The sequence below is a fragment of the Ptychodera flava genome, chromosome 13 (genome assembly GCF_041260155.1).
Source record: "Ptychodera flava strain L36383 chromosome 13, AS_Pfla_20210202, whole genome shotgun sequence".
NCBI classification, from domain to species: domain Eukaryota; kingdom Metazoa; phylum Hemichordata; class Enteropneusta; family Ptychoderidae; genus Ptychodera; species Ptychodera flava.
The window spans coordinates 20,103,808-20,130,356 of record NC_091940.1 but is presented as its reverse complement, the minus strand read 5'-3'; the positions used below and the strand labels follow the sequence as shown (position 1 = coordinate 20,130,356).

The 26,549-nt window shown below is 38.1% G+C and overlaps 4 protein-coding genes and 1 long non-coding RNA gene across 6 annotated transcripts; all 5 read right to left on the bottom strand.

The window, feature by feature from the left end:
- Positions 1 to 959: 959 nt before the first annotated feature.
- On the bottom strand, positions 960 to 8,545 carry LOC139147756 (uncharacterized). Of its 2 annotated transcripts, XM_070718950.1 has the most exons (3): positions 8,157 to 8,545; positions 3,642 to 6,261; positions 960 to 1,756 (listed from the first exon to the last, which is right to left on the bottom strand). In XM_070718950.1, the coding sequence occupies exons 2-3, from the start codon at positions 3,790 to 3,792 to the stop codon at positions 1,524 to 1,526; spliced, it is 384 nt and encodes a 127-aa protein (XP_070575051.1). In that variant the 5' UTR covers positions 3,793 to 6,261; positions 8,157 to 8,545; the 3' UTR covers positions 960 to 1,523. The 2 variants fall into 2 exon arrangements, with proteins under 2 accessions (XP_070575051.1, XP_070575050.1); XM_070718949.1 differs by lacking the exon at positions 960 to 1,756 and having other exon boundaries at positions 5,769 to 6,261.
- A 1,278-nt stretch (positions 8,546 to 9,823) lies between these two features.
- On the bottom strand, positions 9,824 to 13,332 carry LOC139148710 (uncharacterized). The gene is made up of 2 exons (XM_070720186.1): positions 13,158 to 13,332; positions 9,824 to 10,875 (listed from the first exon to the last, which is right to left on the bottom strand). Exons 1-2 carry the CDS (start codon positions 13,309 to 13,311, stop codon positions 10,652 to 10,654), a joined length of 378 nt encoding a protein of 125 aa, XP_070576287.1. The 5' UTR covers positions 13,312 to 13,332; the 3' UTR covers positions 9,824 to 10,651.
- Positions 13,333 to 15,679: 2,347 nt separating this feature from the next.
- On the bottom strand, positions 15,680 to 18,042 carry LOC139148709 (uncharacterized). The gene is made up of 2 exons (XM_070720185.1): positions 17,741 to 18,042; positions 15,680 to 16,201 (listed from the first exon to the last, which is right to left on the bottom strand). Exons 1-2 carry the CDS (start codon positions 17,892 to 17,894, stop codon positions 15,948 to 15,950), a joined length of 408 nt encoding a protein of 135 aa, XP_070576286.1. The 5' UTR covers positions 17,895 to 18,042; the 3' UTR covers positions 15,680 to 15,947.
- An 849-nt stretch (positions 18,043 to 18,891) lies between these two features.
- On the bottom strand, positions 18,892 to 20,448 carry LOC139148708 (uncharacterized). Its single transcript, XM_070720184.1, has 2 exons — positions 20,235 to 20,448; positions 18,892 to 19,670 (listed from the first exon to the last, which is right to left on the bottom strand). Exons 1-2 carry the CDS (start codon positions 20,386 to 20,388, stop codon positions 19,441 to 19,443), a joined length of 384 nt encoding a protein of 127 aa, XP_070576285.1. The 5' UTR covers positions 20,389 to 20,448; the 3' UTR covers positions 18,892 to 19,440.
- Positions 20,449 to 22,040: 1,592 nt separating this feature from the next.
- Positions 22,041 to 23,541, bottom strand: LOC139148706 (uncharacterized). Its single transcript, XR_011555978.1, has 2 exons — positions 23,348 to 23,541; positions 22,041 to 22,805 (listed from the first exon to the last, which is right to left on the bottom strand). It is a non-coding gene; the product is annotated as an uncharacterized lncRNA (long non-coding RNA).
- Between the last annotated feature and the right edge of the window lie 3,008 nt (positions 23,542 to 26,549).

Below are 26,549 nucleotides of genomic sequence, written 5' to 3'. Positions count from 1 at the left end.
GTGTATGTTTCTCCACTCAGTTTCTGAACAAATTTGGCAAATACGAATGGCTAAACCGTACTTTAAACCAACTTTAACATGTCCAGGATGTGAAGAATCAATGTGGAAGTTACTGTTCATGTGTAAAGTGTATCGAATTGGTATTGTTTATGTGTGCACAGATCCTATGCTTGTGACGCATAAGTAATCATACTAGTAATATATATCGAGTAATGAGTTATATGAGATAGCTGTTTCCCCATAGGTTTCACTAAATTACAGGAAAAGGGGACTGGATATCAGGTTTGCTCGAACGAAAGTAAGTTTGGAAGTAATCGTTTCTGTGCTGTCCTTGCAAAGATTAAGTAATCGGGGTGAAAGATTTGTCCTTTATTGCGATACCGCACGAATCAAAGAATGGCAGATATACAACAAAACGTCGTCTACCTTTGTGTGCAGCTATCCTCGTGTCACAAATAGAAATACAGTGTAGAAACAACTTTCATATGAAAAGAAGTACCGCATCAGGGAATAGCGTGCCAGCAGACAAATGGAAGTCGACATTTTTAAAGTGTGATTCAGATTCTGAGACAGCAACACTCGCCAGCCTAGTAATTTTGTCCACATTCACGCCCTCTTCGCACTATCCTCATTTGAAAGGTTGTACATCCTCTCCGCACTGACATTCTAAACCATTAGAGTCACAATTTACCAAGTGTGATACTATTCCCTGACACTCAATTGATTCAAGTACGAAGAATGAGGTTTTGGTGACAATCTCATACAGGAATATCTGTTCACATGTCATCGTGGTTGATAAAACAATTACAACACTAGGAAAACAAATACAGAAACAGATCGGGAAATCAGCTTTATTCGCTCTTAAATAGTGTCAACAAATTAACTTGAACGGGACTTTTTTAATGTTCAAATTTAATTCTAACGAACGTTTTGTAAACCATGAGCAATGCATCCATCAACAACCTTTTCCCTAACGTTTTTAGCATGCCAAGTATAGTCTTCGAGTATCAGTGATAATGGACACAACATGAGTTGAAAAAGTGAACTTGGTGTCTAGTGTCACTCCTACTAGTCCTAGATCACTTTAACTATCTCCAAATTGTGTGCATCAATGTTATAAGCCCTGTCAACTGGCAATCTTTTAAAAGAAAGACGAAGTACTGCACACTTTGCATAATTCATGGATTTTTAGGTTTTATTGTGATTTTTCTTTGCTTCTGCTTATCCAAAAGCGCCGCGAATGAAAATGTTCTGCACAAATTTAACTTCACATACGTTTTGTCATTTTATTTCACTCTCCCTACGACATCGAATGGCGCATCAATCGCATGGCGTCTATCGCTCATAAGATCTTGGTTTCTGGATAAGGAATTGCATTTCACCATTTCTCAATAAACGCTGGATGACATACTAGTAAGTCTATGTGACCTGGTACCAATTTGAAAGAAGTTCAAAGTGTACATAGGAAAGTGAAGCGTCCGTTCATCACGGAGGGACGGTTAACAACGAGAGGTTGTAAGCCCTCAACGGTTGCTATTCCAGATGTCAATGTCGATGAGATATTTTCCGTCAATTTTCTTCCATATGACGACATATTTACCCTCGTCATGGACACTCCCTTCTGCGTTGTAAACTTTGAAATGACCTCGTTGATACAAGCACTCATCACCATGGACCTGTCCGGCTTCGTCGGTGCACGATGAAGTCCCCACAGCGCCTGCGTTGTAGTACTCTCTGAAGAGATTCTCAGCAGCTGCTGAATGCAAAGATACGATATTTATTGGAATTACAACACAATAACCTTGAATTAAATTGACCACTAGATCACAGGAAAAGTTGGCATCCACTGGGGTATTCTGACCAAAACAAGTGAACTGTTGCAGCCAAAATCAACATAATTTAGAGTGAGAGTTTGTTGAGCCGGGCACAAGTCAAGACACAGCTGATGGTAGTAGACGCCAAAGCAGGTACCGGGTAGTGCCTATTCATTTCAATTAAGGTAGTATGCGTCTCGAAAATGAAAGACTTAAACTTTTGCTAAAACTTTGCTAAATGAAACTTTCAACCTCACACTTACCAAATCAAGAATAAAAAATCACGGGTCACCGCGCAATGTTTGGGACTAGAGAAACAAAGTGCAATACATTTAGCCTACCGATCATTGCAATTCAAAATGGCCGCCATCCCTGTGTTAACTCTGGAGGGAAAAATAAAATTTTAGATTTCGAAACACTAAAACGTTAACACAAAATTATTTCTTACTCCAAAAGCTTTAAAATGAACCCCCATAAGTGGTAGATCGCAGCAAAGAATTGTAAAAGTTCGAGAGTCCGAATTTCTGTCACCGAAATTTTGGCCCAGCCGCATTTTGTGCATCAGAAACCAAGATCTCTTCAAACACATTTAGCTTCACATGAAATCTTCATATAACACACATAAAAATAAATTCAAAAAGTGAAAAGAAAAACACAATAAATTTCGACGCCCAATTTCTGACAGCCTACCTCGTTTATGGAGGTATCCAATGACTATAATCCTAGTGGCAAGACCTATCGATGTGTGTTAGCACATCAGCGTATAACTGGTAAAAACGACTATCATTGATGACAGTATTATCCGAATCCTTTCTTCGGTTAATAGCTTAGTACTTAGCGAAGGGTAAACTAAGCATTGATGGTTCTGTTAGCGGAGTTTTGTAATCGGTTCCTATCATGTGAAGTTACGAGTCTTCAAAACTGACGAGAAAAGTTTGGTCAAAAACGAGACCAAAAGGTGATAAAATTCGTGAATTTAATACCGAAACATTTCGAAAAATGAAGTCGAAACATAATATTCACAATCAGGAAATGCTGATGTGCTTATTTAGACGGCATGAGCACCACAGGCCGTTAAGCGCGCTCGTAAAAAATAATCCAAATACTTCACTTCTTATATTGAAACTCTTGGTAAATTTTGTCATGTGATATTAAATTATAATTATTTTCAGTTGCAATGTTCCCTGTAAAAGTGCCTGAGTTTGCCTTGCTGAATGACATAAAGCAAAAATAATATGACTGCACAACCTGTTTTTTACAAAAACTTAATTTATTCCTTTTAATTTAATTTCGCGATCTCCTTACTATCAACGTAAAAGTCTGAGGAAATGTATTTCTTCAATTTACTCTGTTATAATATTAATAAGCCCAGGGACTTGGGGCATGTCTTGATCATGATTTTATTATGCAAGCAAAAACATCCGAAAAAAAATTCGACGTGGCAAACTGACAGGGGTTGCAAAATCTGGTAGTTTTACTAGTTCATTATTTCATTAACGGGCTGCGAGTGTCGACAGCAATCAACAGATTGCGTCCAGGGGTCACTAATATCTGGCTTGAAAAGCATTCTATGCGCAGCAGTAGGTATCATGGCAACCTACATTCCACGCATATACACTATGCATGTTAAAGGAGTGACCTAGATAAGGAAGAACGTTGTTTTCCTATCGAGTAAGTGATCGGTCGATCGGAAAGTTTACTCAGCCAGGGACAGCCTGTTTAATAGGCCTACTAAATACGAAAGGTGACCTCCAAAACGCCTTGGGCTTGCATGAAAATGTGACCTTAAAAAGGACAGTCTTGAAATGTGCTACATAAATGCATTACCTTCTCGTCCAACCATGACGTCAGTCCCGCCTGACATCAGTTTGCATTCTGGAGTGTACAGCTCTGAGAGTCCCTTGAAGTCCCCTGCTCCGTACCGTTTAACAAACTCATCTTGTAGTTTCTGACAAAATACTTTTAAATCCTCTGCCATTGCTTGTTGTCCCTTATGCAGAGTGAATGTGATAACACCTTTCTGTTTTGCTCCAGTAGTATGGATTCCGTATGATCTGTTGTCGTTCGTCTAATGTGATTCGTGACCTTAGCGCTGATTGTCCGTCATTGGTCATGAACTTTAAGCGATTGGTCAAAGCCCTTCTGGAGTGGGTAGATTCTCAGTTATTTTTTTTCTTTAGTCATTTTGTTTATTTTATTGTATGTTATTGTATTTTATTTTATTTCATCTTATCTTATTTTACATTTGATCGAGTGCCTTCAAAGAAATGTGATTGCCAGTTTCAATCACAAGAAAATATTTCATTGCCGTGTAAAAATTAGAATAAAAGATGTAAGCAGTTTGGAGGTCGCAGGTCGTGACTGGACTTCCATAGTATGTAGTAATTGAATCGAAAAATAAAATTACAAGGGTGTCCAACAAAGGGAGATCATAAGGTATTATTAGTATCACAAAAAGTTAAAATTGTTCATGTCCGTAATATACTGCGAATAAAGTTATTAATTGAATATTGTTTGTAAGCTAATGTTAAATGTCAGTCATCATGGTATATTTCAACAAATACATTAGTGTCCTCGGTGTGAACAGCGGAAACTAACGAATACCGAGAAAGTATATCTATCAACTGTAAACTGGTTATTCTTATAAAAAATAATAAAAGTGACAATACACTCAGTCTCCTTCCGCCAAATAGATTATGTGCACATTGCACACAATGTGTACAATGGTGCTAGTGCATAGCGTTGCCTTCGCTGACTGTAAACACTGAATGATAGGAGGGGCAAACGTTCTGCCACTCAGCAGTACAGAGACCTTCAAATGTATCTCGACGATCTGCAACTGGCTATACCCGGATTCTCCACCATATGTGACGTGAAACGTCTCCCATGGCGAGAGATATTCCGGATATAGATGATGATTCATACTCTAAGGTGTCAACCCTTTGCCGCTTGTATAGTGTGTTCGTAAACATTCGACCTGTCTACAGTAGTTGTTTGCGTGCAATGAAATATAAAATCAGCATATCGTCTATTGTACTAGAGGATGCCATGCGTAATCAGACCCTCTCACACCGCTACGTCAATATCAATACCATTTTATGGTATTGTTTATAACTTCTTGACGTATTGGTCACTAGGTGAAAGGTAACAGGTACACAACCTTATGGCATATTTTGCATAATAATAGCATAGTTGACATATTTGTCACATGTCAAAGCGAATGGCCTCCACTTTCGTACCTAAAAACAAACATTTTCATTACTTCCATGATATCCCCGTTATGAAACAAGAAGGGTTTTTTGTAGAGGTTTTTCTTCCGTAGTCCATTGAAGATAGTAAATCTGATTTGGTTGAGTTTACTCTGTGGCCTCTAATGAAAAATCAGCTCAATCGGCTACGTCATCCTCATAAGTAAAGACAACACATAAAGAATTGTTCATAAGTACAATCAGAACCATTCAACCGGGAAGAGCTTGACAATTCATTAGGAGCACTGTGGCTCACACTTCAAAACCACTGACGTAAAATTACTTTAAAATAAAGCTATTGGAGGGTAAGCAATGATGTGTTTCTCTGGCTGTTGCTTATCCCCGTTGTAATCCATTTTGTGGTCAGAAGTCAAGGAAGATATTGTTCACAATAGAAATAATCATGAAAAGTTGCTTTTTAGACTTTTTAGAAGATGTACAATACACAAATTAATACATGAATACATCAACTAATCCATCCATCCATCCATACATAATTTCGTTCATGCATGCACGCTTACGTACGTGCGCGCGCTCGTACGTGCGCACGTACGTATGTACGACATACATACATACATACATACATACATACATACATACATACATACATACATACATACATACATACATACATACATACATACATACATACATACATACATACATACATACAATTTTGTTACCTCTACGTTTAAGAGAAAAGTCAGACTTTTTAAATGGTATAGAATATTTGCACACTGATCAATACAGAAACATTTTTACCATTTGCAAATTTGGAGAATAAGTGTTGTTAATAACATTGCACCCCCCTCCGAAAAAAAAATCCCGTGGCCATCACGAGAAGAACTGTTGTATATTAGTGAAATGCAATTATTCGATGAGGACGAAAATTTTGTCAGGCCTTCTTTCGATGAATATCACATTAAGACATAAGCGATCGCCTTATCAAGTTTCACGGAACAACGTTGATGTATGTTTATCGTCACTGCTAAATACATCACTGTGTATTTTATAAACGCCGTCCTCTTTCTTCAACACCATCATGGAACTCCCAGTGTCATGGATAGTTCCGTCTTCCATGACTATGGAGTACTTGCCCATACGATATCCATACTCTCCGACCAGAGAAACTTCTTCGGTTTTCACGTCGACTCTTGCGACGCCCTTGGCCTTGACAGTTCGCATGAGTTGTGCGACAGCTGTGTGGAAACGAATGGTTGTGAAGGCTTGCTTTATAGAGGGCGAGTGACTGTAACATTGATTGATTTTTTCACTATTGTTGTTTCGTGTTTAAATCGCAAATACTTGTTTTACTCCCCAAAACATGTAAATACACGTGTTTAGCTTGCCAGTGCAGCGTCCATAAATGTCGAAAGCACTGTTTTAGTTTAGATTTGAATTCTAGTCAGGACAAGAATTCATTTGTAAACAATAAGAATTCAGTTTACGCGTGTACAAGCTGAGTAGACAAGCTTAGCACTGTGTATCTCAACATGCTTCAGGGAGTAAAGCAAGAAACTGTAGTTGACACTCAAAACAACAAAAGTGGGGAAAAATCATCAAAAGTTACAGCTACTGGCCCTTTAAGGGCAGTAACTGTAACTTTTCATAAATTTCGTTTTTATTCTTTGTTTTTTTAGAGCATCTTTGTTCTTCCAAAAATGTATCACCGTTTGAACATCAGTTGGGCTGTCAACAATAAAACATTGGACATTAACATAAATACAAACTGTTTTTTACATTAGAACACATGATATTTCGATATATCGAGACGTGTGATGTTTGTACTTTTCCTCTGTCGCGAGTATCTGGGATCGACCGGTGGATCTTTGCAGTGGTTGATAAAGATTTTTTTTTAAATTAGAGGTGAATATTGCTAAACATTCATCTCTTAATACGCTGAATTATTTTTTCTTTCCTCCCAGTGTTTCTTCTACACATTCTCTGACCCTGATTTCACTTGTCGCTTCTTGGTCTTTTCTTTGAAACCTTTAGAACGATGAGTCTATATGAAAATGTTTCTATCATTAATATGCAAAGCCAGTGCTCGGTAGAGTCTTTGTTATTACATTTGCATATCTCCTCTAGGGTCTTCTTTGTTTTCGAGGGAAAATTAAAGAAATGCTGGGACTTCATTCTTCTGTTTTGTCGACAAAGAAAGAAAATGCGAACCTCAGGTGAAAAGTTCACAATATGGCATACTAGTTACGCGCTCTGGTAAAATAGACTGAATAGAGTTCGTTTAACGGGAAGTTACAGGACCGAGGGTGCGCAATAAGGGGATTACATATAACGCAACCATTTGCGCACACTTGGAGGAGTTTTTAAATTCTCATAGCATCGCTCTGACCGTATGATAAATTTTAATAATCATGATGGGTACTTTCGTGTCATATGCAAAGGGGTCATTTTGAGACAAATGCGTTCTCCGACAAAAAACGAAACATTTTTCAGTTTATTTTCGACTCAAGTTTAGAGACGCAAGATCCAATGACAATGAACGCCTATATGGCAAAATTAACGGATTCTGGGACCAAACATGGCACATCCAATCATGATCAGTAGCATGACGTTTTCACATTTGCATAGATTTACGATAATCCGCCTTTTATAGGGGAAGTTCCTGTTTAATTAAATTGGAGTCATCCGTACCACGGACCATGTCACTAGAGTACGAAGTACGGTTTTTGCTGAAGTTGTCGACAGCTATGTTTGTTCAGCATTATTTTTGTCCAATTCGTTTTGTTCAACTCTCAGACGTGCATGAAACGTCAAGTATAATAATGACTGTCTCTCTACCCCTGTATGTTTACCTAACATACACGATATACAAACGGCTGGGCGACATGCTCTACCTATGCACACATAATCCATGCTTGTAGAAATAACAGTACCATGGAGGTAGGAAAAAAGACACTACGAAGTAGTTTTGATGGTCCACGCACAAAATATCTTTTAAGTTGAGCAGTGACTTATCCTGACAAACAAACACACTGACATCTTCCAATGGTTGTCGCCCTTTGTTACCTTTACAAGATCAAGAGGTTAAGACAAGTACATGTACGAACTTCACCTAGGTGTGAGCAAAACCTACCTTTACGGCCCAGCTTCACATCTGTTCCGGGGGCCATCAATCTGCAATTTTCCGTGTACAGCTGGGCAATCGAGTCCATGTCGCCATCCTGATAGAACTTGATGAACATTCCCTCGTCTTTTTCGGCTGCAGTTTGCAGGCTGGAGTCGGCCATGGTGTTCTGAGTTTCCGTACAGCTGTGAGTAATCTACGTCGTCTGAAAAGTATACTCGCGTGTTTCAGTAAAAGAACAAAGAATTCTTGAATCGTACTCTCCTAGTGGATGGGCTTTGCAATAAGGTTTTGCAGAAGTGTCTGTTGAAAATAATCTCAGTTAACCTTTGCCACTTGAACCGAGTCATTTGACAAGGTATTATCTATTATACATCCAGTTGATACTGGGTACTGAGTGACCATCGCCACTTATGATTTATATCCTAAATAACAGCAACTTCTGACCCCCTAACGCAATGCAAGATCGACATCTTGACATAGGTTGTAATACAAATGTCCCGCCTGCGAGCCCATGCACCACTCACGTTTTTTAAAGTGTTAGTATGTATATTTCGCAAAGCGCGACGGCTCCGACTTTTTCATTTAAAGTGTATTAATTATCATTGGTTCAAATTCAAATATTATCATAAAGTTAATTTACTGTATGGTCGCTTGAATATTCAAATACCTCAAACCAGTCTTACTCTGCCGCTATGTACATGTATATACAGGTGAAGTATACTTCGTACAATATATCGTACCCTGTGAGTTTTTCGTATTTAAACTGTATCAACGCGAATTGTTTAAAACGGCGGGACATTTAGCAGCTTTATGTAACTGTTACAGCAAATTGACAATCTGAAACAACTTCAATTGAAAACAAAGACCATGCAAAGACTTAATGTAACAAGAACATATAGGAATAACCACGGATTGGGGACTGCCCCTTTAAGAACGAGCAAACCCTATACGCTTGTTACTGGTGGAAACTTCCAATATATCACGAGTTTTCAGCTATACAACTTGGATACATGTCGTATGTTGGTTCTACTTCATTGAGGGAAGCAGTGAGTCGGTACTGAATTAGCTCTATCAACGCAAAGTAAGTTTTAAAGTCCTCCTGATCGTGCTCTTGCATTATGGCCGGGCGTTACAGCCTGTGCGCAAAACAGCTTAATGTTCAGAAAGGTTGCCTTTTTTGTACCACAAATGAGTACATCAACATATATATCGTTTACCTTTCTGCAAAGATGACATTATGTCACTAAAAGGACAGCAATACCACTATGCGCAAAAAGTGCAACGCTGTACTTTATAGAAAATTAATTAATAGCAGATCTTGTTCAATCTTATTCAGAGATTGTTAAATGAGCATGGAGGCTTTATCTTCTTCAACGCTCTCTACACCATGTCTTCATTAGCATGGCTGCATTTCCGACCTGTACAAACACACTCAAACCATTACAGTCACAACGTAACTCCATTAACATGTGACTGTGGAACTCAGTCACTGATGCTAGAGTGCCTTGGTACAAAGAAATATGTTTTTGGTTCTACTAGGTAAGGAACAAATACCAAGATGTCATGATCGAAAATTATTTCGAAATAAGGGTAGCAGACGTACCCACGTGGACAGGTCCTACAATCAATTTTATTCGACCTGGAAATTAATTATAATAATGCTTTATTCCCATTCCAAAGTGTGAAAAAAAACACTTACAAAAACAGTCATATAAAGTATCACGACATGTCTGGGAAACGAGAGTGAAAAATAGTTGTCTAGCAACTAATCGGGTTCACTCCCGAGTACCTGATTGTTTGACAAATACACAGTATGGGCTGACTGTTATGATTGAATTTACATAGAATGTGCAAATTAGCCTTTAAATCAGTAGCTCAGTATCGAGACGTACAGCTCTCAGGAAGACAAAAAAGCAGATGTATATGACAAGAACATGAAGTGATCCCAAGTGATCCCAAGAACAAGAACCGCGCTATTTCGGTGTGGATTCTAGCACCATGGCTATTTCCGGAAGGTTGTACAAACTTGTATATGTCGCAGAAAACGTAGACATCGTGGAAGACGTCAACAAATTGTCAGATAAGAGAGGCTCTATTGGAGACGGTGCTGATGATAAACAATGTTTGACATCCTTGGTCTTTAGAAAATTAATATGGCATTTTTCAATTGTGGAAATAGCCTGAAATGTGTTTTTACTGTCCTTCACTAAAGGCCAACGCAGGAAGAGAAAGAGAGAGGGAGAGAGAAGGGGGACAGAGACAGACAGACAGAGAGACAGACAGAGAACTTTGAGAAGTACACTCATAATGAATTTCAAACTGGTGTTGATCTTTATAGTGATCCCAAACGCCGTCTTTCCCGATTCTCTGCGAAGGAAGGTCAATGAATGTTTTTTCTTCGTGAGGTTTCGAAGTTGAATGGGCTAATTCATCCCTATGCAGAATTTCAGTAGGATGCATGCCTACAGTCAACAGTGGTTAGGAGTATCATCATGTTAGCTTTATAGACTACTGTTGATGAGGTCAACGTGGTAGTAATAGTCGCCGTCAACTTTTTTCCAGATTGCCAGACCTTTGCCCTTGTCAAGAACCGTGCCGTCCTCTTTGAATAGGGTGTAGGTACACCAATCGTAGGCATAATCACCGAAGCTTGTGCTTTCCATTGATTTAAAGAAAGCTTTCGCCGCTCCTGAATCCTTCATATTCTGCAAAACCTCCTCGACAGCTAAAAATGAAACAAATTAATATGTAAACACGATTTGAACTAATTTTGGATAATTGAATGTTGAAGAAATGTCGGTTTAATCTACAAACGTAAACTCATCTGCGTTCCTTTTAAAGTTATACACTTGTTTTTATGAGTGATTTGTAATATTGCAACATTAAGCAATAGGGCACCTAACACTTTTGAGACATTTGAACAATATAGAGATCCAATTCTCCAAAATTAGTTCTAATCGTGTTATTTAGTATAAAAAAGACTTTCATTGAAGACCCGAGAGTATATAAACGTTCAAAAAAAGTCCTTTTTGGAATGACCATTCTCAAAGTAATAGCCGGTGAGCTCATCATAATAATTCTTTTTTGGTTTACATGTTTAATTGACACTGATTTTCTACAGATCAAAACAAGTAGTATTCACATTTTAACGTACGATGTATAAAATGATATTTCAACATAAAACAACTCATAAAACCGTAATATATTGTGCTAGTTCATTTTCATCATTATTGTGGATGGAATGGGGTACTTGAAATTGCAAGTATTGTATTTATGTATCTCCCATTTTCCAATTGAAATAATTAAATATACTAATTTACCCACTTTCATTTTCAGTTAAACACCTACAATAATTTTCAAATTCAGTGATAGATTGAAACTTTGTATTTTTCCTCAATATATTTTGAACATACTTTGTCGTAAACTTAGGAACTATAAGCTTACAGTCCCAATATCGATGTTTATATGTATCACACGCTTTACATGAATAGCATGAAAGGGAGAATTGCACTCATCGTATCGTAGATTTCCTATGAAAAGAATGTAACTTCGTTTCTTGGATGATTTTCTTAGCTAACATCCATAACTTGTTTTCATCAAAATTGTAATATTCCAATTACCAAGCTGAAATTGCACTTTTTTCGACGTTTTTCGTCAAAATATCATGAATAAATTTTACTTTTATACACTCAACACCACTGTTAAATACAAGAGATTTGATTATCCAATTTTTTTTATAATTAATGTTTTCTAAAAGAGCGTCAGATTTCGCATTTCCCAGAAATAATGTGTTTTATAGATTCTATTATTCTGAGTGCCAATTTAACCTTTTGCATTTCTCCTTGTCATAACCCACAAATACTCCAATTACTTTGATTTGTTCTGTTGGCTTTTTTATCTCGCAAAAACACCTTTAAGAGTTTTTAAGACTTCCAATCAAAGTCCCTTTTGTTTCATCTTGATTCATTTTTAAACCTGACCGACTTTCACAATTTTCCATAATTTCTGAAACATTTTCACAGATTGCTCATTTTTGACAACAATTGTTATTTCATCAATAAAACTGTTATGTCATTAAGGTATTTCAATGCCTTCAATTTCTAGGGACTATCTTATTTTGCATGCCAATGTTTCAACGCAAAGAATAAACAACTGTGCACTAAATCGGCATCACTGATGTACCCCTCAGATGAAAAACTCGGACACCCACCCTTAATTAATTATGCAACTTTCAATACAATTGTATATTACTTTAAACCACCTTTCAATATTTGTACCAAAACGAAATAAAGTCAACACTTCTTAAATAAAAGTTCAATCAACTTAATCAATAACTTAGGAGCATCAGAATTCTGTTACGTGGCCACTTGTTGTTCAGCTGCGTTTGAAGTATGCAGTATTTTTTGTTATTACTGTTCAACCTATTGCAAAATGCAATGCTAGGCGTGTGTAATATTGTTCAAAGGACAGTTCCTATGCACTATATCCTCTGTTCGAAGATCGCCTGATGACACAACTAGGGTTCGAACTTGGTCAGAGCAAAGTCCGTTTTCGGTACAATATAACGCTTTGAGTGCTGTTGTTTTTCCAATCAAAATTTCAGTGCAATATTTTACAAATTTTTATGAATCTTTCTGTATTTTTTGGATAATTTTAGACCGAATAGACATCAGATTTTATCGTCTGCGGGTAAAACTCAAATTTTGAAAAAAATCTGAAAAAAATGACCGGGGTATATTTTACAAAGGCGACAAAAATTGACTTTGGCACTCAAAGACTTAAGCTTACATATGCAACATTCCATAACCGTAAATTTAAATTTCGTTAAATTTACACTTTTACTCTATGTATAAACTTTTCACCAGACAAAGCTGGGCATGGGTATTTAATCACGTCTTAATTGATGCACCACGTATGTAAAATTTCAAAACCGTATTAGTCTCAGGTTTATCGACTCTCTGAGGATTTTAATAGCACGTCATACTTTGCAAAAGCATGTCACGGTACCTTTGCGTCCTCTCAAGATCTCTTTTCCCGGGGGCATGAATTTACAATCTTCCGTGTATAGCTCTGATACTGACTTCATGTCGCCTTCATTATAAAACTTCATCATCTTCTCATTGACACTGTCAATCGCTGCCGCCACTTCTGAGTCGGCCATTTTGAGTTCCGTCAGATGCCTTCAGTTGCTGACCTTTTACCTCAACGTTCCTGGATGAACTCTCCTGAGGTCAACAACTCCCGGGGACTACTGAGCAGCATTACTAATAAAAGCTGCAACCTGTTGCATTTGAAAAACTGAATACATGACCCTCCCTTGATTACTATCACACACAAAGCTCCCTTGATTGCTATCGCACACAAATGTTTATATGACCCTCTTCAGTCTCCGTTACTCAAACAAATGACCCCCTCAGCCAAAAGATATAGAGTTTAAAAAGTTTAGCATTTCATTAAAAAGGAGCACTTAATCCTTATTAATTTTATGTGTCGTCTTCATTGAAAAGTTTCGACTGGTCCTCAAGTCCTTTAAGCAGTTTCAGTAACATCTCGAAATCCATGAGTTATACAACTCTGTTATAAAGCTATGCAGTATGCAGAACGAGCTGTTGGCAACTATCGTATAGACGGAAGGCCAGACTTTGGCCAGCAAAGCTCAAAAGAATTTGAAAGCGGGTCACGCTTAATTAACGGACACAAAGACAGGTCACTTTTTTCGAAAACGTTCACCAAGTCGAAATGCCTTAGTTCAGAGTACAATTGTATCATGGAAAACAGAGGTGATTCTTTTCATGTTTATATTCACATTCTCTGAAGTATAACTATAGTCTGAACACAAGCACATTTCTGTCTTTTTGTATGTATTTTTCACTTTCAGCAAGTCATTCCTGATTTTTGTTCTTGATTTGAGGAACCTTGATCAAAATGTTTAGGCTTTCACATTATAATGTACGCAAGTACAAGCATAGCACATTTATATTATGCATACTTATTTTGACAAACCTGATGCAAAAAAAACACTCAGGATGACGACACCGACTGCAAACATGAGATCAAAAACAATAGCTTTTAATGGCGTGGTGCGCCAATTCTTGACGGACTATCGGGCAATTTTATTACAATACAATGTGGCACATGCTAACAGAAATCCTACCAAAGATATTGTACCCGGTAAGACAACTAGCCTAACTCCACTGAAAGCGGCAGAGAGCCAAGAAGTATGACAGGATAGACTGTACACAAGCAAGCACCTGTTTCTCTTAATTTGATGGTGATGGTGATGTCTGTCACAATTACAAAGTTTTAAAGTAAAAAATTCATATATTTCGCTTTTATGTTCTTACTTACACTTAAACCTCCCCATAGACTCAATAAGAAAACGTCATCTATATCTGATTGAAATAGCGTCTGAGTGTTAGACATGAATGTACCACAAATCAAAATGTTTAATATTACAAATTAAACAAAACTCAAACGTCATGCTATCACCAGCCTTTAACAATCACAACCCGCTGCAAGTGATTTATCAAAATTTACCACCAACACGTTGAAGAATAGGCCCTGGGGTAGCTGATATGCTATTTTTCCCTATGGATATTCCTTCCATAAACATTAAAATGCAGTTTGTGTTAAAAAATCATAGACCGCAGATTACACTTGTCCTTTTGGCAGTTTGGATTCTTAAAACTTTTTAAGACCCAATACGTCAATATCAATACCATTTTATGATGTTGTTTATAACTTCTTGACGTATTGGTCACTAGGTGATAGGTAACAGGTACACGACCTTATGGCATATTTTGCATAATAATAGCAAAGTGGACATATTTGTCAGATGTCAAAGTGAATGACCTCCACTTTCGTACCTAAAAACAAACATTTTTCATAACTTCTGTGATATCCCCTTTATAAAACACAAATATTTTCCTTGAGAGGTTTTCTTCAATAACCAATTGATGACTTGAAGGTCTGAATTGATTGCGTTTACTCTGTGGTCTCTAAAAGGAAAATCAGCCTAATCAGCTACATCATTTGCATATGTAAAGTCAACAGATACAATTGTTCGTTTCATTAGGTGCCATCTGACCCTTTCAACCGGAAGAGTTTGAAAATTCATTAGAGTAATGTGGCTCACAATCCAAAACCACCGATGTAAACTTAATTTTATATAAATCTATTGGAGTGTATAGCAATGATGTATTTCTATTGCTTTTCCCTGTTGTAAACCTTATATTTTTGTGGTCACAAGTCAAGGAAGATATTGATCACAACAATAATTATTATGATAAGTTGAGAAACTATATAATACACAAATCCATACATGTATACATCAACCCATCCATCCATCAATCCATCCATCAATCCATGCATGCATGCATGCATCCATACACACACACATACATACATACATACATACATACATACATACATACATACATACATACATACATACATACATACATACATACATACATACATACATACATACATACATACATACATACATACATACATACAGAATGGAAATGTTACTTTTTTCATAAATGTACGTTTATAAGTCAGACATTTTCAACGGCATAGAACATTTGCACATTGACCAATACAGAAACATTTTTACCATTCGCAAATTTGAAGGGATAACTGTTGTTAATAACGTTGCACCACCCCAAAGTCTCCCAATGCCATCACGAAAAGAACTGGGTACAGTAGTGTATATTAGTGAAATTCATTTATTCCATGAGGACGACCAGGCCTTGTTTCGATGAATATCACATTAAGACATAAGCGATCGCCTAATCAAGCTTCACAGAACATCGTTGATGTATGTTTGTCGTCACTATTAAATACATCATTGTGTATTTTATAAACGCCGTCCACTTTCTTCAACACTGCCATGGATTTCCCAGTGTCATGGATAGTGCCGTCTTCCATGACCAAGGAGTACTTGCCCATACGATATCCATACTCTCCGACCAGGGAAACTTCTTCGGTTTTCACGTCAATTCTTGCGACGCCCTTGGCCTTCATAGTGCGCATGAGTTGTGCGACAGCTGTGTGGAAACGAATGGCGATGAAGGCTTACTCTTTAGAGGCCGAGTGACTGTAACTTTGAATGATTGTTTTTCACGATTCTTGTTTCGTGTGTAAATAACAAGTTCTCGTTTTACTCTCAAAAGCATGTTACTACACATGTTTAGCTTGCCAGTGCAGCGTCAATACATGTCGAAAGTACTAGCTGTTATTGTTTACATTTGAATTGTAGTCTGGACAACAATTCACTTGTAAAATAACAATTCAGTTTACACACGTACGGATTAAATGACAAGCTGAATACTGTGTATCTCAACATGCTTCAGGGAGCAGAACAAGAAACTGTAGTTGACACTCAAAACAAAGATAGTAAAATAAAATCATCAAAAGTTACAACTACTGACCCTTTATAAAGGGACGATAACTGTAGCTTTTGATAATATTCTCGTCGTCTTTGTTCTCCGGCTTTTTAGGATGTCTTTTTTCTTCTACAAATGTATCACCGTTTGTACATCGACTCGGCTACAAATGTATCACCGTTTGTACATTGACTAGACTGTCAATAATAAAACATTGGACACTACGTCAACACAAACTTATTTTTACATTCGAATACATGGCATTTCGATATTTCGAGACAATTGTAATTGCATTTTCTTCTGCCGCGAGTATCTAGGATCGACCAGTGGATCTTTGAAATGGTTGATAACGATTTTTTTTAATTAGAGGTGAATATTGCTAAACATCCATCTCTTAATAGCTGCATTATCTTTTCTTTCCTTCAGTGTTTCTTCTAACCCTGATTTCGTTTGCCGCTTCTTGGTCTTTACTTTGAAATCTTTCTTGTAGACTAGTCTATATTACATGACAGATAAATGTTGCTTTCGATTAATATGCAAAGCTAGTGTTCGGTAGAGTCTTTGTTAGTATATTTGCATATCTCCTCTAGGGTCTTGTTTGTTTTCGAGGGAAAATAAAGAAATGTGGGGACTTCATTCTTCTGTTTTGTCGACAACGCAGGAAAAGGTGAACCTCAGGTAAGAAAGTTCATAGTATGGCATACTATAAGTTACGAGCTCTGGTAATAGAGTTCACTAATTAAATAGGAGTCTGTTCGTACCATGGCCCAAATGCATGTTATCAGAGCACAGGGTACACTTGTTGCTGCACTTGTTGTTGACAGCTTAATTTGTTTGATTAGCATTATTTTTGTGCACTGCAATTTTTTCAACTTCCAGAAGTACATGAAACGTCAAGTGCATTCATGACTGCCCTATTACCCCTGTATGTTTACTTAACAAGATGTTCAAACAGCTGGTCGACAAGCTCTGCCTATGTAGACATAGTATAATTTATGCTTGTAGAAATAACAGTAGGAAGCTATCTTGATGGTCCACGCACAAAATATCTTTTACGTTGACCAGTGAGTTGTCTGGACAGACAAATACACTTTGACATTCCACTGGTTGCCCTTTGTTAAGTTAATTGTGTAGGGAGAAATGTCAAGATCAAGAGGTTAAGACTGGTACGTACTTCACCCAAGTGTGAGCAAAACCTACCTTTACGGCCCAGCTTCACATCTGTTCCTGGGGCCATCAATCTGCAGTTTTCCGTGTACAGCTCGGCAAGCGAGTCCATGTCGCCATCCTGATAAAACTTCATGAACCTGCCCTTGTCTTTTTCAGCTGCAGTTTGCAGGCTGGAGTCGGCCATGGTGTTCTGAATTTCCGTACAGCTGTGCGTAATCTATGTCGTCTGAACAGTTTACTCTTGTGGTACACTAAAGGGACAAGTATTCTTGAATCGTGCCCTCCCAGTGGATGGGCGTCGCAATAAGGTTATGCACAAGCGTCTGGAAAATGATCACAGATAACCTTTGCCATTTGAACTGGGTCATTTGACCAGGCATTATTTATTATCCATCCAGTTGATACTGAGTACTAAGTGAGCATTGGCAGGTATAATTTATATGATTAAATAACAGCGACGTTTGACCCCAAAGCGCAGTACAAGACCGACATCTGGACATTGGTAATAATGTGTCTGGCCGACGAGCACACAACTGAGGTTTTTCACAGCGTCAGGATGTATATTTCGTGAGACGAGACAATTAAGTGTATCGATTTAAATATTATCATAAAGGTTACTGTGTGTTCACGAGAATATTCAAATACCTCCAACCAGTCTTGCTCTACCGTTTTATAAAGGTATAGTATACATGGTCCAATATCGTGCCCTATGGGTTTTTGGTAAAGTCTGTCGACGAGTATTGTTTTAAAGGGCAGGTCATTTATGATTTTTATCTAAAAGCAAATTGACAACCTGCTAACAATTTCAATCAAAAAAATCCCGAACACCATGCATGCAAAAATTCTCAGTGTAACAAGAACTAGTGCAAGAACCAGGGATTGAGGACTGTCCCTTTTATAAGTACACGCAAATCCTACGTTTGTGACTCATAATAGATGGTAACTTCCAATGCATCTCAAACTGTCAGCCATCAAACTTAGATCGTTGTCGCGTGTTGGTACTACTTCATGGAGGGAAGCAATGAGTCGGTACTGAACTTGCTCGGTCAACAGGGAGTGAGCTTTGAAGTCCTCGTGACCGTGCACTTGAGTCATGGCTGGGCAGGGCGTTACGGTCATCACGATATCAGGATGTCATAACGAGCGAAAATTATTACAAAAAAAAGGAAAACAGACGTGCACACATGGAAAGATCATGCAATCAACTTTATTCGTCCTACAAATAAACAGGAACCGGGCTATTTATTTATTTATTTATTTATTTTGTGTAGATTGTATTCTCAAAGTTAGCACTATGGCTACTTCCAGAAGGTTATGTCGCAGAAAACGTAGGCATTGTGGAATACGTCACCAGATTGTCAGATGCGAGAGGCTTGATTTGAGACTATGCTGATGATGAAAAATTTTGACATCCCTTCATCTATCGAAAATTAGTATGACTTAAGTCCCAATGGGGGAAATAGCCTGAAAGGTGTCTTTTGTGTTCCTCGCCAAAGGCCAACGCCAGACAGACAGACAGATAGAGACAGGCAGAGATAGGCACAGACAGAGAACTTTGAGAAGCACATCCACAATGAATTTGAAACTGGTCTTGATCTTGGTGTCCCTCGAAGTACCGTCGTTCCCGATTCTCTTCGAAGAAAGTTCAAGGAATATTTCTTCGTGACCTCTTCCGAAGTAGAATCAGCCACTTAATCACGTGTGCAGGATTTTGTGATATGCGCGCCATCTTAGCTTTGTATACTACTGTTGAAGGTGTCAACGTGGTAGTAATATTTGCCGTCAACTTTTTTCCAGACCGCGAGACCTTTGCCCTTGTCATGAACCGTGCCGTCCTCTTTGAACAGGGTGTAGGTACACCAATCGTAGGCATAATCACCGAAGCTTGTGCTTTCCATTGATTTAAAGTAAAGCTTCGCTGCTCCCGAATCTTTCATATCCTGCATGGCCTCCTCAACAGCTAAAAATGAAACAATTTACATTTCAGTTTTTTGAAAAAGAGAGTTTCATTGAAAACCAAAGAGTATATACACGTTCGAAAAAAAGTCCTTGTCGAGTCACCGTTCAGAATCAATAGCTGGTAACAAGCGTTGTTGGAACGCTTAGAAATGTACACTGTAGATTGGTGGTTGTTCAGCGGCGTTTGAAATTATACAATATTTGTTTGATTATTGCTCAACCTATACTGCAAGATTGTCGTGCGAAATTTTGTTCAAAGGGCATTGCAGGTCCTCAGTTCGAAGATCGCCTGCTGACATACTTAGGATTCGAACCTGAACAGAGCAAAGCCTCGTTTTTGGTACCATTTTAAGCTTGTATATCATAAAGTTCCGAAACCGTAGACTTACATTCCGTCAAATTTGCACCCTTTACTCTGTATATAAACGTTTCACCAGAGATCGCCATATCTATCTTCATTGATGCATTATGTATGTGTTCTTTCAAGAAACGTATCAGTCTGAGGTTTACGGACCCTTGGGATTTTACATAAAATGGCGTAGTTTGCATAAACATGTCACGGTACCTTTGCGTCCTCTCAAAATCTCTTTTCCAGGAGGCAAGAATTTACAATCTTCCGTGTATAGCTCGGATATGGACTTCATGTCGCCTTCATCGTAAAACTTCATCAATTTGTCATTGACACCGTCAATTACTGCTGCCAATTCTGAGTCTGCCATTTTGAGTTCCGTCAGATCACAGTCCCTCCACAACGTGGTCAGATGCCCTCAGATGCTGACCTCAGCGTTCCTGGATGAACTCTATTGAGGTCAACAACTCCCGGGGACTACGGAGCAGCATTAACAGCTGCAGCGTGTGGCATTTCAAAGATTAAATGCATGACCCTCCCTTGGTTGCTGTCACACACGGTCTCTATTATTCAAATAAGTGACCGTGCCAGCATTACATAAAACAAACTGATCACTTTATCCTTATTAACATTTTGTGTCGTCTTCATTCGAGAGTTTTGACTGGTCCTCAAGTCCTTAGAGCATTTCAGTTACAGTTTGAAGTCAATGAAATGTAAAATGTAGTAGCTTATCTTACCGTATATTTGCCGGAAGAGAGGATATGACAGGCTTGTGGCATGCCACAGGCTAATTAGACATTATTTGTGTTGATATTTTCAGTTACGATCAAAAATTAATAATAAATATTGATAAATTATTAATATGAATGTTATAGAATAATAAAATCTTGCTTTTTATACAAACAATGTCGTCTATTTTGTGTATATACCTTCTGGAAACCCCATTGTTGTTATAATTATGATTATTAATAAATTATGATTATGTTTAATAAAATCATATTTTACACATTGTAATCTGCTTATGTAAACAACCCTCTGGAAAGCCTTATTTAGTTCACAATCTATGCCAAAATATATAAGTGACACCATGACCCATGTTCAGTCTACGGCGAAAGTGTTCAGTCTACGGCGAAAGGTACTACACGACGAGCACACCGCTGAGGTTTTTCACAGTGTCAGGACGTATCTTTCGTGAGGCGAGGCAATTAAGAATTTCTTAATATAATGTGTGTCAATTTAAATATTATCATAAAGTTCACTGTATGGTCATGTGAATATTCAAATACCTCCAACAAGTCTTGCTCTACCGCTTTCTACAGTTAACACGATTGGAACTAATTTGGGATAATTGGATAGTGAAGTAATGTCGATTTAATCTACAAATGTTATCTCATCTGCTTTTCTTTTTATATTACGCTCTTGATTTTATGAGTAATTTGCGATATTGCAACATTCAGCTATATGGCACCTAACACTTTTGAGAAATGTGCAAAATATGAAAATCCAATTATCCCAAATTAGTTCCAATCGTGTAAAGGATAGTATACATCATGCCCTATGGGTTTTTCGTACAGTCTGTCGACGAGTATTGTTTAAAAGGGCAGATCATTTACATGTATGAGTTTTATCTAAAAGCAAATTGACAACCTGCTGACAATTTCAATCAAAAACAAATCCCGAACACCATGCATGCAAATACTCAGTGTAACAAGAACTAGTGCAAGAACCAGGGATTGAGGACTGTCCCTTTTATAAGTACACGCAAATCCTATGTTTGTGATTCATAATAGATGGTAACTTCCAATGCATCTCGAACTGTCAGCCATCAAACTTAGATCGTTGTCGCGTGTTGGTACTACTTCATGGTGGGAAGCAATGAGTCGGTACTGAACTTGCTCGGTCAAGTCCTCGTGACCGTGCACTTGAGTTATGGCTGGGCAGGGCGTTACGGTCATCACGATGTCAGGATGTCATAACGAGCGAAAATTATTACAAAAAAAGGAAAACAGACGTGCACACATGGAAAGATCATGCAATCAACTTTATTCGTCCTACAAATTAACAGGAACCGGGCTATTTATTTATTTAATTTGGTGTAGATTGTATTCTCAAAGTTAGCACTATGGCTACTTCCAGAAGGTTATGTCGCAGAAAACGTAGACATCGTGGAATACGTCACCAGATTGTCAGATGCGAGAGGCTTGATTTGAGACTGTGCTGATGATGAAAATTTTTGACATCCCTTCATCTATCGAAAATTAGTATGACTTAAGTCCCAATGGGGGAAATAGCCTGAAAGGTGTCTTTTGTGTTCCTCGCAAAAGGCAAACGCCAGACAGGCAGACAGAGAGAGCCAGGCAGAGATAGGCACAGACAGGGAACTTTGAGAAGCCCATCCACAATGAATTTGAAACTGGTCTTGATCTAGGTGACCCTCGAAGCACCGTCGTTCCAGAATCTCTACGAAGGAAGTTTAATTAGTATTCTTCGTGAGCTGTTCCGAAGTAGAATCAGCCACTTAATCACGTGTGCAGGATTTTTGTGATATGCGCGCCATCTTAGCTTTGCATGCTACTGTTGAAGCAGTCAACGTGGTAGTAATATTTGCCGTCAACTTTTTCCAGACCGCGAGACCTTTGCCCTTGTCATGAACGGTGCCGTCCTCTTTGAACAGGGTGTAGGTATAACAATCGTAGGCATAATCACCGAAGCTTGTGCTTTCCATTGATTCAAACTGAAGCTTCACTGCTCCCGAATCTTTCATATCCTGCATGGCCTCCTCAGCAGCTAAAAATGAAACAATATACATTTCTGACAGTTTGTTGAAAAAGAGAGTTTCATTGAAAACCAAAGAGTATATACACGTTCGAAAAAAGTCCTTTGTCGAGTGACCGTTCGGAAATCAATAGCTGGTAACAAGCGTTGTTGGATCGCTTAGAAATGTACACTGTAGACTGGTGGTTGTTCAGCGGCCTTTGAAATAATATATACTGCATGATCGTCGTGCGAAATTTTGTTCAAAGGACATTCCACGTCTTCATTCCGAAGATCGCCTGCTGACATACTTAGGATTCGAACTTGAACAGAGCAAAGCCTCGTTTTTGGTACCATTTTAAGCTTGTATATCATAAAGTTCCGTAACCGTAGACTTGCATTCCGTTGAATTTGCACTTTTTACTCTTTGTATAAACGTTTCATCGGAGATCACCACCACTGTCTTAATTGATGCACCATGTATGTGTTATTTCAAAAACCGTATTAGTCTGAGGTTTACGGACCCTGGGGATTTTACATAGAATGGCATAGTTAGCATAAACATGTCACGGTACCTTTGCGTCCTCTCAAAATCTCTTTTCCAGGAGGCATGAATTTACAATCTTCCGTGTATAGCTCGGATATGGACTTCATGTCACCTTCATTGTAAAACTTCATCAATTTGTCATTGACACTGTCAATTGCTCCTGCCAATTCTGAGTCTGCCATTTTCAGTTCCGTCAGATCACTGTCCCAACACAACGTGATGAGATGCCCCAGTTACTGACCACAGCGTTCCTGGATGAACTCCCCTGAGGCCAACAACTCCCGGGGACTACGGAGCAGTATTAACAGCTGCAGACTGTTGCATGCATGAACCTCTCTTGATTGCTGTCACACACGGTCTCCATTATTTAAGTAATAAGTGCCTGTCCCAGCATTACATAAAAAGACTGATGCACTTTATCCTTATTAACGTTATGTGTCGTCTATATTCAAGAGTTTCGACTGGTCCTCAAGGCCTTTAAACATTTTCAGTTACATTTTGAAATCAATGAAATGTAAAACTGTAATAGCTTATCTTAGCATATAGCATTTGCCGGCTGAGAGGACATGACAGGCTCGTGGCATGCTATGAAACGTGAGGCAGTACATGGGTGCAAGGGAACTTTTTTTAGAAGCTATGAATAGTATGATAGCTGTGGATATCTGTGTTGATTTCTAGCTGTTGTACGAGAAACTGGTGAACAAAACTTATCATTTGAAATGAAATCGGGAGGGGGAATATGATTAAAAGTATCTTTGATGTATATATATATATATATTATATATATATATATATATATATATATATATATATATATATATATATATATATATATGTACAATCGCACAAATTACTTCAAGTACAAAGTAATAATACCCGCTTTCTTAAGTTTCATGAATCCTGCAATCTTCAGACAGACAGTCACAGCTAAAACTATCCTTAGCTCTACACTCTCATTTATGTGAATGGGACGCTCGGTACCATTATATTTACCATTATATTGTGTTTCTAGGTGGTGTTGAAACTTGATAAATAACATTTGTTTTGGTCGCGACATTTTGAACCATCTCAGGCCGTTTTTTTAACAGCGTAGATTTACCAGCCGTGGTAACCTTTCTTATATACAAAGATTACATCGCTTGCTCATGTTAGAGTAACTCGATGCGTTGCTAATAATTGACCATGATACGTCAAAGACATGACTGTTTCCTTTCAAATTAACCACAAGGATAACACAACGTGACATACATATGCACGTCTAATATACTCAACAATGTGATCCAATATATAACTTGTTCCGATTTTTCCACGTCCAAAGCCATTACTCACAAATTGCCTGGACCAATTTTATTCAAACTTGGCACGAGAACAACACCTTATGAATATGCATGTCAAATTTCTTGATGATACAATCTAATATGACTGCAAAGTGGTCAGTTTGTTCGACTTCTTCATACCTATTTTCATAACATTTAGTTACATCTATTACCAAACTATAACAAATATTTAACAAAACTACTTCCATTCGCACTTGGCACAATCATGAACATGCACATCAATACAAGGTCAATACTTTCTCGGCTATTTTCAGGATATGCTTTGACCAATTTCACTTCACTATGATTTCCGTCAATGGTTCCAAATTTATTGACAAAGTGGGAACTATGTCATTTACAGTGACTTGTTCGTTGGAAATCCTGTGAACAAAACGATGTCACGACAAATTTTCTGTACAAATCTTTGAGTTAAATCTCGCTGGGTAGTTGTCCATTTTCAAGGTTCAACCTGGAAAAGTACCCACCTTGGGAAGGGACAGGCAATTCAACTGCTATTTTTAACAATTTAAAGCTTTTCACTGAGACTTAGAATACGTTACCTCTCAGCTTCATCATATTTAAATATCATCATTTTGATGTATTGCACTGTATTGAATATAAGGCCTTTTCAAGCCTTTCCTGGACAATGTAAAGATGGGGTTTCTTCACACCATCGGTGGTCGGTATACGGGCTGCCTTAATTGTCAATTGCTCATATGGTGCCTTAGGTTACATTCAAAAGTACTGGTGAGTGGATGGGGTTGGAGAAATTCGCAGGGGGGGGGGGTCGAAAATCCTGGAGATAATTGAGAGGGCCTAATGGTTTGCTGTGGGTAAAAGGGCATCTGGAAATATTTTGGTTCCCTATTTTTTATAGTTTCAGATTCCATAGTTTGGTAGGTAATTCAATAAAAAATGGGAATAACATTTTGTGTCACCAAACGATTCAAATGTGTGTAATAACTAAACAAAAGCTGGAACAATTTTATCGCATTTTATGACTTTTATTTGGAATTTTGGCCGCCACATTGGATTTATGCAAATTATTAAAATGCCTATGGAAAACTTTGTAACTCCAAAATCGTTTGTTCATGCCTAATAAATGTACTTTGACTTAAAAATCGCAGAAATAGCCTGCTTATTACGTGATGTACGGGCGAAAATGTTATTTTGTAGGAATGTTGCGGCCATATTGGATTTATGCAAATCACCAAAGTTCCTATTTAAGGTAATATGCACCTCGAAAGTGAAAGACTTAAACTTTTGCTCAAAGTTTCATCAGTGAAACTTTCAACCATTCTCTTACGAAAGCAAGAATAAAAGTCGGGGGTCACCGTGCAAACTTTGGCACTAGAGAGACAAATAACTTGCGCTTTCTCGATATTTGAAATCCAAAATGGCCGCCATCCCTGTGTAAACTCCATGGGAAAAAATAAAATTTTCGATTTTCGAAAAACTAAGACCATGAAAACTTTTCTTTTGCCGAGAGCTTCAAACTGAGGCCCCACAACTGGTAGGTCAGAAGAAAATTGATAAAATTTGAAGGCCCGAATTTTTGTCCCCGTGGTGCGTTCTACATTATATGATTCCCTGCGCCAAATAAGGGACCGTTCAGTTTTTACGGCCGGGAGCGGCAAAATCCAGGGGGTCCATCGTAATTTTGGAATCCGCGAAGGGGGTCATCGCTTTTTCACTGTTAGGAAAGGGGGGGTCACCACATTTTCAAAAACATAATACCTACAATAAAGTTCACTTTATGCCCTGGCCATGATCGACCCTCGTTATCGGTGGGCCACCTTCGGAGGCCCACTACAATAAATTGACTTTATGTAATAGCCCACGTCTATGGGGGCATAGACGCCGAGCGGAATAGACCGATCACAAGTGACTGTGTGATCGACCCTCTTCACTGGC

Coding starts and splice junctions, on each gene's coding strand:
- LOC139148708 (XM_070720184.1), bottom strand. CDS start 20,388: ATGGCAGACTCAGAATTGGCAGCAGTAATTGACGGTGTCAATGACAAA. Junction 19,671..20,234: donor GATTTTGAGAGGACGCAAAG/GTACCGTGACAT, acceptor TTTCATTTTTAG/CTGTTGAGGAGGCCATGCAG.
- LOC139148710 (XM_070720186.1), bottom strand. CDS start 13,311: ATGGCCGACTCAGAAGTGGCGGCAGCGATTGACAGTGTCAATGAGAAG. Junction 10,876..13,157: donor GATCTTGAGAGGACGCAAAG/GTACCGTGACAT, acceptor TTTCATTTTTAG/CTGTCGAGGAGGTTTTGCAG.
- LOC139148709 (XM_070720185.1), bottom strand. CDS start 17,894: ATGGCCGACTCCAGCCTGCAAACTGCAGCTGAAAAAGACAAGGGCAGG. Junction 16,202..17,740: donor TGTGAAGCTGGGCCGTAAAG/GTAGGTTTTGCT, acceptor GTTTCCACACAG/CTGTCGCACAACTCATGCGC.
- LOC139147756 (XM_070718949.1), bottom strand. CDS start 8,310: ATGGCCGACTCCAGCCTGCAAACTGCAGCCGAAAAAGACGAGGGAATG. Junction 6,262..8,156: donor TGTGAAGCTGGGCCGTAAAG/GTAGGTTTTGCT, acceptor GTTTCCACACAG/CTGTCGCACAACTCATGCGA.